The sequence below is a fragment of the Struthio camelus genome, chromosome 15 (assembly GCF_040807025.1).
Source record: "Struthio camelus isolate bStrCam1 chromosome 15, bStrCam1.hap1, whole genome shotgun sequence".
Taxonomy (NCBI): Eukaryota; Metazoa; Chordata; class Aves; order Struthioniformes; family Struthionidae; genus Struthio; species Struthio camelus.
This window is the reverse complement of record NC_090956.1, coordinates 5805763-5816614: the sequence shown is the minus strand read 5'-3', so window position 1 is coordinate 5816614 and position 10852 is coordinate 5805763. Positions and strand designations below refer to the sequence as shown.

Below are 10852 nucleotides of genomic sequence, written 5' to 3'. Positions count from 1 at the left end.
CTTTCCCATGTCTAAAGCTAAGTAAGATGAATCGCATCCACAGCTGCTCTCTGTGTAAAGAGGACTCAAAACTAAAGCTGTGGTGAGAGAAGATCACTGCTGATACAGCTGTAGCAGTTTGAGATACTGCATCCCCTTCTTCCCCATTAGCTGTCTGTTCTAGCTGCTCTACCAGTTGTTATTGATCCCTGCGGCACAGCCAGTGGAAATGAACATCATACAAGTGAGAAACCGGTCCCATCCTGAAGAGATGGGAAGCTGACCTGGCTGACTTTTTTGCTGAAGCAGCTGAGGAGTGTTCTCACAGCCACCTCCACTGCTCAGCTGTAGGCTCAAAACTATCAAAGGATGGGCACCAACAAACCACAAGCAGCTGTGACCCAGGGCTACATTATCAGGACATTAGGCATGTCTGGAAAATGCTCTTGGAAGACTTTACTTTTCTAACTGATACTTATTTTTTGTCGAGGATCTCAGAAAACACATCCAATGCTTTTATATATACCGCAATTGGTTGTTATTCTTTGCCCTGGAGGGAGTTGCAAATTGCGTATGCAGCTTGTATTTGTAAAGAGATTGCAAAATAGTAGTATCTCCCTGCTTGCAAAGTCCAAGCAGATGGCACGGGGCAGGTAAACAGCCACTCTTTGAGAATGCTGGCTACGAACAGTCTTTCAAACATTAATAACCTGAGAAACACAGCAGCAGGAAGTTTAGATTTAAAGTGACATAAATGATTTCTAGAAGGTACTATTAGTTAAAAAATGATGTGCATGAAAGTAAGATAAGAGCAAAAAAGCACTGGCAAACAAGCCAACATGAATTGACCCAATCCACCTGAGAGACACCCACAACATCAGAAGCTCATTTCAAGGACAATGCAGCATCTAGTCTAGTGAGGGCAATCAGTCCAGATGTTTTGCTTGGATTCTGTCTTTTTACTACCAGCTGCTGCATGCTGGCCTGAAGCACCAAGATGGACAATTTAGGATGAACACAGAAGCAAAGACTAACTTGTTATAAAACTTGTCTTAAAAGGTAGGGACGTAGCAGAGAATGAAGGACTTAAGGATAATGGTGTATGTACAGCTTTTCATCTGTAGGTCAGATTTTATTGCATTTCAGATCAGCAGTTGTGCACATGATTATTATCCAATCATTTTTACTGAACCAGTCTGGCTGTATAGAGACAAATTTTTTAAAGCCCTAAGAGATTTGGGAGTCCAACTTCCACTCAGTATTAACTTTCTTAATAATGAAACTTAAACTCTCTGGGGACTGAAGTACTTTTGAAAATGGGATGTGGTCTAAGTCACGTACACACTTTTGAAAATGTTACCCTACTTGGCCACAGCACAATGTGATGCTCGCTGGTCTCCTTGCTGTCAGTCATGGCAGAGAGGTCAAGGACTGAGTGGCTCATAGCTATTACCGGCTTATGAAATTCTGCTTTTCCTCTTCTCAGAACCATTCCTCCTGTTGAGAGCAGGCATGTTGGCAGGTGATGATGTTGTGGAGGAATATAGATTTCAGTGGAGAAACGGAGAAACCAAGAAACCTGTTGTCTAGAGAGGGCATCATGGTATTTTCCCCGAGTAAAAATTGTTAAAAATTGAGAGATGCATAAATGAATACAATACAGAGGCAGAGACAAACTAAATGAAACACTGGCAGACTTGGAAAGATCTGATGTGCCACTGGGACTTTGGAGTCTACTTTGCTGTAAGTGCCAGGACTACAAAGAAAACCTGCAAAACTGTTAAATAAAACTGAGGTTTAGAAATGAAGGGAAAACTGTCATTTTAACTAATGCCAGGAATAATAGTTATTTTCTACCCTTCTGATTAAGTGGCTTTGTAAAATTAGGATTACAGGGCTGCTAAGGTAGTGTTTCTATTGCTACCAAACAGCCTTCAGCTTCCTTAATTGAATATGTTCAGAATTTCACTTCTGGGCTGGGTATGGAGCACATCTCACTTTCCATATCCTTGAGCCCAACCCTTATGCTGTGTTTCTCCTAGATTCCACTTATCTGGTCTCATCAGAAGTGTTAAATGAGGCACATGCAGTCCATCTTTCAACATAATAAGTTACCCCAAGCTCCCACTCGAGCTCTTTGTCCTTCTCACATGTTAGACAGCTGCTGTCCCTGAAGAGATGGTGGTGGGTCAGAAGTAACGGTGGTGGCAGTGCTCCGATCCACAGCCTACCTTCCTAACATCTGAGACATTCACTATTAAACACAGCTCCAGTTCCATTCCACACATGCATTCTGCCAGCAGGAAGAGTCCCCAGCCAGTGAGGGTGAAACAGGAGCGCTGGGCACTGAATCAGAGAATCCTGAAAGCCCCATCTCCACTTCGGTATGTCCTTATGTAACCATAAAGCTCCATTTTATTTATTGTTTTTTATAGCTGATCTTCATCTACCCAGATGGTTTTACGCTGCTCTTCTCCAATCTTGTCTTTTATCGTTCGGATAAGATCTTCAATGCTGCTCCATGCCTCTGCCTCTACAGAGGCATAAAGACATGGCAGTGCTTCCAGTTCTTTCTCCTTCAGACGGCACATACGCAAAAACTCATCTTCAGTTTCTGGCTTTGGCAATAGTTTCCTGTATCAAATGATCAGACCAAAAACAAATGGCTTAAATTTTAAATGAATCTCATAGTCCCATCAAGAATTTATTTTCTACTGATCATGTACAAGTAGTAAAAGCAGTGGAGAATACAACATTCCAGCTCTGTCCTTTCCCCTGCCCCTCAGTATCTGCTATGGGGATACAATCTAAGAGGATAACACATACATAGGGAGAACATAAGTGTTTACGACCTTTCCCGTTCCAGCTGCATTACCGTAGGAAATGCTGTGGCAGTGGTGAGAGTAGGGAAAGCCACATATTCTTCAGTCTCACCCTCCCACAATGCTCATTGCTGCCAGGGACAGCAAAAGAGCGCTAGATTTTGGGGAAATCCTACTTTCTCCTATTGCAAGATATCAGAAGGAATCATGGGAGGAAAGAGTGCACATTGCAGCACCAGATGAAGAGAGAAGACGTTCTCTGTTTCTCTCAGTGATAACATTATTAGACTCTAGAATTATTCACCAAATAAGAATATGTAAAATATACAAAATATTTGATATGTTACCTGAACCTCTTGATGTTTTTCTCTGAGACTCTGATAAAGAGAACAATAGGATATATCTTGGCTTTGATTAAATCCTTTGTGCAGCTTATTCCAGCTTCCAGCAGACAATGCTTATTCTAAAAACAAAGTCATAATAGTGTCACAAGGGAACATGCACAGCTGTAGAATCTTGAGATAAAGGTATCCATACCTTATGGGGTCAGCTGACTAGTTCTGCATTTACCATTGTACTGATTTAAAACCTTTTAATCAAATATACATTTAAAGTCCAAACTCCTCCTACTGGTTTACAACCAGTCAGCCAAATAAAAGTTAAGTTCAATAGCTTTCTAGAAAGGTTTAAATAGAAAAGATTTGATGTAAAGATGAAAAGTATGATAAAATACAAGTTTTGCATACATACACAGACAGACATACTCACTCTTTGTTCAGAGAGAACATCGACTGCAACTACTTGCCAAAGAAAAAAACCTCGCTTTAATTCTCCTTTTCTCCACGCTGTGCATCAAATTTACTCTATTTGATATGAGATTTCCGTCTTTGACATTGTTATCTTTGTACTGTACACCCCCATGTCTGTGTTTCAGGCTATCCTTCCTTTTGTCTAGGTCCTTGAATCTCTTAGCCTCTCACATATTTATATATACTTATGAAATGAAAAGGGACTGAATAAGGGACGGAGCATAGAAAATGAAAGGACATTTTACTGTATCAATGCGGGTCATCGCAGGGAATGAGCAAGAATATAAAAGGATATGGCTAAGAATGAAAAAGGAAGGAAAAGCAAGAGCACAAACAAAAGCTATTCGGAGGAATAAATATAAATCTGAGATTGAAGGCAGACAAGAGGGAGAACACGCAACTGTAAATTGGTCCTTCTCTTATTCAAGAAGAAACACACATTGCAGATAGATTCACAGACAACTTATTGAAGGGATACAGGGTACTCTAAGCACCTTGGCAGTGACAGCCTCAATATTGGCAGGTACAATACATTCATATGTGTTCAGATTCTTTTCTCTGCTAAAGATGATAGTCTCTGTCCTTTGCTTCCGTAAGAATTCTTCCTTTGTTACAATATCTGGAAAGAGAAGTGGATGATGACAAGATCAAGATTACAATAATACACCTAAGAAACTATCCAAGAGTACTTCAAGTAGGATGTAAGGATGGGAAAGAGGATCAGCAGTGAATTGTCTTCTAAACAGCTGCCTCATTTCTTTCATTTAATTCAATTAAAGCTTAATCTGATCACAGCTGAGTATCTCAGCTATATTCTGCATCAGTGAGGCCTTGGGCAATTACCCCACAACACTATCAAGGCATCATGTTAAAGCAGTAAATACTAGTCCAGCACCTAATATTAAATAGTAACATTTCAGGGCTGGAAGATGCTGAGAAGTGCTAAAAAAAAGAAGGTCACTTTGGTATAGGTTCCTAAAACATGGATTTAGTGTTCCAACATTTCTGTTTAAAGTTTCAAAAAATTTGGCTTAGGTTGCAATGCGTGATACTGGTACCCCTGTGAATTTCAGCTCTGCATCAAAGCTTTTATGTTGCAAGACAGACGATATTTATTATAATACTTAACTTTTCAGTTTGTCTGGACAACTGTAAGACTGTGTACTATGCAGTGGGTATTCAATAGGAGTGTAAAAGCGAAACGTCAGCTGTGTTTAATGCTGTGCTGTATACAATCCTGCCCTACAGCAGTCACAGTACTGCATATTGCTTTAATAGTAAATACTTAGCAAGGAAGAAAATCAGTCTTTGGAGCGCATCAAATGCACAGTCTTCACAGCCTTGGACTAGATAGAAACCTAAAGTCGCTCTAGGGAAGATATTCCTCATAATAACAAATATGAGACACAAATTAATCAAAACTTCACATTGCCTAGATATGCAGTATGCAAACAGTATGCAAACAGAAAGAGCACTCACAGCATTCCAGTCTCTGAGGGGCATCCTAGCAACCGCACAGCATATGCAAGGAAAATATTCAAAAACACAGAGCCTCATAACCATGTGCGCTGGCTGTTTCAAAAACATTCAGAATATCTCAAATATCCTTAAACAGTAGGATTTACAGCTACACTTCACTCCGATGTGATAGGAAGGGACACACATCACATGTGCATGCCCATATGCGTGGGTGCATCTGCGCATTTGCATTTCCAACACTGAGGGGATACAGTCATGATCCTCTTTTATATCATTACCTGGTTTACACATGTTGAATTCCAGGGCACCTCCGGAGTTGAGGAGCTTCTGTACCAAGGTCTTGGCAAGCATGGTGGGGGTGAAGAGTACGGGGCGCCTGCGCTCACAGTGGATTGGTCGCACCAAGCTATAAGGGATCAGACTGAGGCTCTTATTGATTTCACTTTCGGAATCCAAATCTGAGTAAAGAACAAGACATTTATACTCTGATTTCCTCTCCAACAGTATTTGGAGAAGGAGATAGGAGAAATAGGTGCATTTTAATGGGAAATGACATGGTGAGGCATACTGCTCCTCCATTCTCTAATGCCAAGGGTTGCCTTTACCATATATTCAGTAGTATGATGTCCAACCTAAACCTAAATAATTCAGGTGTCTTTTGCTTTCAAGAGATTATGTCATAGTTCTACATGCCACTTGCTTGAATTTTCTTGCTTATTAGCTTAACTTACTTTGAGTTAAACCTTTTTGGAGGAAGAACAAGAGAGAACCTAGGAAGAGTTGCCAACCACATACAAAGGTTCAGTGTTGTGAACTTGTTCATGAAGGCCTGGCGCTCCAAACGCTTTCAACAAAATCAGTGTTTTGGTCACAAACACTATGGAGTTTTTTTACAGAGTGGAACACAGAAGCTAGAGACAGGAAAGACTGATAATTGATTTCTTCAGAGCCATGCAGTGGCCTTTATATCAGTGCCACGTGTGTAAAAGCTATTATTATTTTATATCCATACCTTCCAGTTTATCAGGCAAGGGCTTTTTTGCTTCAGATGAGGTTCGTGCCAGACCAGAGGGCCAGCCAGTGACGATACGGACTCGCTCATTGCTATTCATACGCTTATACTTGTTTTCGGACCTGCTGACAAACTGAAAAGGCAAAGAAATGTGACCCTCATTCCTTACGTTCTTTATTCTCTATGTATTCATCAGCCCACACTTGTTATCTACAAGATCCAAATTACCTATATCTATCAAAGGCAAGACTTTATGGAGCTGTTGACTGAATTCTCAGGCTCTTTAAATATCATAGATCTGATTCAGAGCCTTTGTTAATCCCCTTTGGGAGTTCTTATTTTGTTCTCTGCTCTTAAGCAGCATGTTCTTCTTTTTCTTCACAGAGCTCTGGTATCAACAGTGAAAGCACTGATGTACCCACAGCAGAGCAACATATCCACTCTGAATAGTAGCACAACAGTTTTATAGATTATACCCAGAGCTCTGCCCCTTCTTTCCTGTACTACTGAGACTCAAAACCTCCTAAATGACAGACTTTTACACTGAGAGGAACGCTTCATACTTTCAGTCCCCATCCGCCCAGCTATTCCTCTATCCAAACATTAATTCCTCCTCCTGTATATTTGCTAACCTTCACAACCATCTTCCTTCACGTGTCCTTTTTATCCTTCACCCCCACGCACTCTGTAGTGTTCCGAGTCCCTGACCTACAATTAAAGTACTATTTTCTGATGGAAGCTCACATCACAGACACTTGGGGATTTGGTCTAGCCAAATGCATTTGTCCTTATAGCTCAGACAAAATATATTTCAGCCTCTGATGGAAGACATGTTTGATTCATTAAGGCTATATTATTAATGGAAGGAATGCACTTAAAAACAAACAGCCTACTTCTCAAGAGCAGTTAGAAAACACAACCCATTCCTCTTCTTCAAATATTAAATCTCTTCTTGACAGGAAGAAATCTTGATATAGCCTCTATACCTGAGATGGAGTTTCTGGAGAGATTATGATAGCCTGAGAGTATTTACTAGTCAGATCTACTATTTTAGATACCACATTAAGGATTTGAACTTTATTACCTGTAAGATTTGGCCCAAAAGAAAGCTTGCTCGGGACAGGCGAGGGCTGGTTTTTGGGTCGTTCTGGGGAGCAGGCTCCTCTGGCTGCAATGTATTCTAGTAAAAATAGCACAGGAATTTTTCTTTCTGTCTTTTTTGTTTTTCAAATTACAGCACCCAAGAAACAGAACAAGCAAAAGCAGATATCTGGTATTTTCAATAAAAGGGATAGTAAGTGATTAACAAATACCCCAAATAATGCATTCCACAATATTTCAAACAAACTGCAGTCATAGCACTGCCTATGCTGAGAAGCATTGCTTCTGCTACCATTCTTTCACATCCCTTTCTTCATAGGAGATGGCACTGCAGAGTTTATGAAAGAGGTCATTTCTGCATTGCGAAATTGCAGGCAAAGCTTTTGCTTTCACTAGCCTCTCCGCCAGCGATCCCCATTGCTTTGATCAGTGAGGACTGGAGTGCAGGAGGACTGCATGACACTTAACCTTGATTGAGATCAAATACAAGCAGTGGCTACAGTGTCTCTGCAATGTTGGAAGCATACTTGTCTGTGGTCCCAAGGGCTATTAAGAGTTCTAGAAAGAAGGAATGGTAACTAATACATCAGTAAGCTAGTTTGTAATTGCATAAAGATGGAATTCTTGGGACTAAAGAAAGGAAAATCAAACTAATTTCACTGAGGGAAAAGGAGAAATTGGCAGGGCTGTTGTGCACGAAGACCTGATGATCTCACTTCTCTGCATAGCATATCGTTTGGAAGAGACAGATCTTTCTAATATGGGACAATGATAGCTCTGTGGATTAGATGCTTGCTCACAGTAGGAGAGAAAGAATTCTGGTTATTAACTCCAAGGACACAGCTTCTTCCTCATGTAGATGTGAACATGCATTAGAGGCATACAGGCAGAGAACAATGAAAGGGATTAACTACCACGCAGAGCAGATATTAGACTTTTAAAGTGTACTCCTTCATAGCAGGGAGGGTTAATAATTTGCTGGAGCTAGGTCCATTGCTGGGGACAATATTATTTAAAGCAAACGTAAGACACCCATTGTCTGGGATGATCAAAACCTACAAAGACAGCGAACAGGAATTTCATGTAAAATTAACATAATGAAAAACAAGTAGCAACTGAGTCATAGGTGGTAGAACGACCTTGTTTATAGGTCCTTACCCGGAGTGCCCGAAGGGTATTATATGAGCTTTCCGTCTCATCCCTGCTTCCTCTGTGCATCAACCGCTGCAGCTTCACCAAAAGAAGTTGCTGGGCTCTGAAAGAAGGAAAGAATGGAATCACATAGATCAAGACTAATTTGAAACCACTTGGAAGAAGGTTGGACTGCAATGGGTCTGTGCCCACAGAAAAGATTAAATAGAATTAGCAGCGAGGACTGACTGAATCACATAGAAGAGAGAAACAAAATAATGAGCAGGACCACAGTGCAGTTGAGGAGCAAAGAATCTCTATAGTATGTTTTCCTATCCTGCTTTTTGAGAAACCCACATTATTCTTTCAGGTAACATCTGGAGTCTCCTTTCTAAAGCTTTAAAGCTCATATTGCAATGTTACATCACCAGGCCTTATCCATAACATTGACAGATACAACTCTCTCCTCATAGCAGTTAATTTTCTTGTTTCCAGAACCACTACTCCCACTCATGGTCACTCTGCATCACACTCACCTGCAGTAGCTGGGAATGGTCCCCGTTTCCAGATCCCTGTCTGTGAAAGGATCGACTCTGGCACACAGCCACTCACACTTCCCCTGATACATGGTGTCAAGAATATGTACAATCTCATCACATTTCACCGACAAGGAACAGCAGTCCAGCTGGCTGGAGATGTTCAGATTTAAGCGGATATGAAATGAGTCCCCTGATGTGATAAGTCCTTCTTCCAGTTCTGACAGCAGCTTCCGGTAACCTGCAGCAATAAAAGAAGGGCCAAACATGGTCAACAAATAGTCAAAACCTCGTTATTTCTGCATTCCTGGGAGTCCTATGGGAGAAGTACACAGCACAGAAATTCTGAGGCTCCCCCCAAGAAATGGCCTTTACTTCTAGAATGCTACTTAGAACAGTTACACAAGGTTACGGGTCTGCAGCTTAAAAACACTAATGGGACATTGTTTTAGGAATAGGGCATGCTGCAGGTATCAGAACCTGTAAGAAGAAACCCTTTATAGTGATACATTTAGGTAACCTCAATTTTAATGCTCCACATAGATGAAAGGTAAAACAGAAAACTTCTCAGTAAAAATGCAGAAGCAGCTAGAGCTCCATTGTATAAATACAGCTTGAGTTCTGCCACCTATTTTAATGACAAGCCATTTGCTTTATTATTAGCTCTGACTGGCATTCCCACAATCTACCTAAAACATGTTTTATCTGTAGCAAAGTGGTGCTCCAAAAAAACTTGCAATATTCTTTGCTACCTTTGAAAACATCAAAGAAAATCAGACATCACTTCCTGTGTGATCTATGCAGCTGGAGTTCTCTAACCAGCCTTAAAAAAAAAAAAAAAAAAGGAAAATATACCTGCACCACTAAAAAATGGCTTTTGGAATGTAATTTTTGATCCACAACACCAAATTAACGTTACAGCCAGGTTTACAAACAAATTCTGTTCACCATGCATGAACTCCAGCTGCTAAAGAAAAAGCCACACCTTATTTATATCTATTCCCTATAATAAACAGGGAAATTCCAGCGTGTAAATGCTGAATCAGACCTCAGCTGGATAAAAGATGATTCAGCTTGCCATATTTTACTATAGAAAATAGAATATAAAAATAAGTTTGAGTGTGTTTTGTGAGTCATGTTTTTATTGGCCCACCATGCAAGTTCCTCAGACTCCTGAAGTGACAAATGTGTGGACTACTTTTGCTCTCAGTTACAGTGCTAAAACCTGCTGCAGTTATATACAGTAGCTATATAGCTATACGTAACATCAGTAGACTTGCTTCAGATTCATACCAGTATAATTAATACCCTCTAAAAGATATTCTGATCCTGTTATTCTTACCCACACTAGGTCTTATAATAGACCTGAGCCACACATTTAGTCTTACCTTCATGATTTGATTTATACTGGAGCGTTACTGGACCACTGCACCTCTGAATTGTCCAGTGTACTTCTTCCTTTGTGCAGGTATCCAAGGGAACACGCTGGTTTTCCCCTTTGATGCAGCCCTCCAACTAGATATGAAAGAAATACCATTCTTCAGTATGGGTTTAATCTCTGAGTCAATTATACTACTTTTTTTAAAGCTGCAGATAGTATCTGTATTACACGATCAGAAAAAGACTTTGTTATCAGGATGCAGATATTATGTTTGCATTATTTAATTTTTCTCCAATTAGGAACATCAGCAGAATATTTTTTATTAGCGTGTGCATGCATGCAGGTGCACACATGTCTAATACTGTCTGTTGATTATTTCAGGCTTACCAGAAGGAGCTGGTGTCCCTCTCGAAGACCTGCTTTCTCTGCAAGTGATCCTGTCTTGACAGAGCTAATAAAGCTCCCTTTGTCATTACCGCCAACCAGAGTAATTTCTGAGTTGAGGCTGTCCCCGTTCAGTGTGATACGCTGGATAGTATAGCAGGAGTTTCTAACGCGACCAACAGATGTGACAGAGGGACGAAAAGGTCTGTTTTCATGAA

The 10852-nt window shown here is 40.4% G+C and overlaps 1 protein-coding gene across 2 annotated transcripts in view; it reads right to left on the bottom strand.

Annotated features, from left to right (window-relative positions):
• Positions 1-1075: 1075 nt before the first annotated feature.
• CARD11 (caspase recruitment domain family member 11) overlaps positions 1076-10852 on the bottom strand; it is a 47571-nt gene continuing 37794 nt past the window's right edge. For both annotated transcript variants that reach the window (XM_009690066.2, XM_068908465.1), the window contains exons 15-24: positions 10638-10839; positions 10258-10384; positions 8870-9110; positions 8361-8457; positions 7186-7281; positions 6102-6234; positions 5368-5547; positions 4105-4229; positions 3149-3264; positions 1076-2613 (exon numbers count right to left, since the gene is read on the bottom strand). In XM_009690066.2, the coding sequence (XP_009688361.2) occupies positions 2409-2613; positions 3149-3264; positions 4105-4229; positions 5368-5547; positions 6102-6234; positions 7186-7281; positions 8361-8457; positions 8870-9110; positions 10258-10384; positions 10638-10839 (1522 nt within the window). In that variant the 3' untranslated portion in view covers positions 1076-2408. The remainder of the gene's footprint in view (positions 2614-3148; positions 3265-4104; positions 4230-5367; positions 5548-6101; positions 6235-7185; positions 7282-8360; positions 8458-8869; positions 9111-10257; positions 10385-10637; positions 10840-10852) is intronic.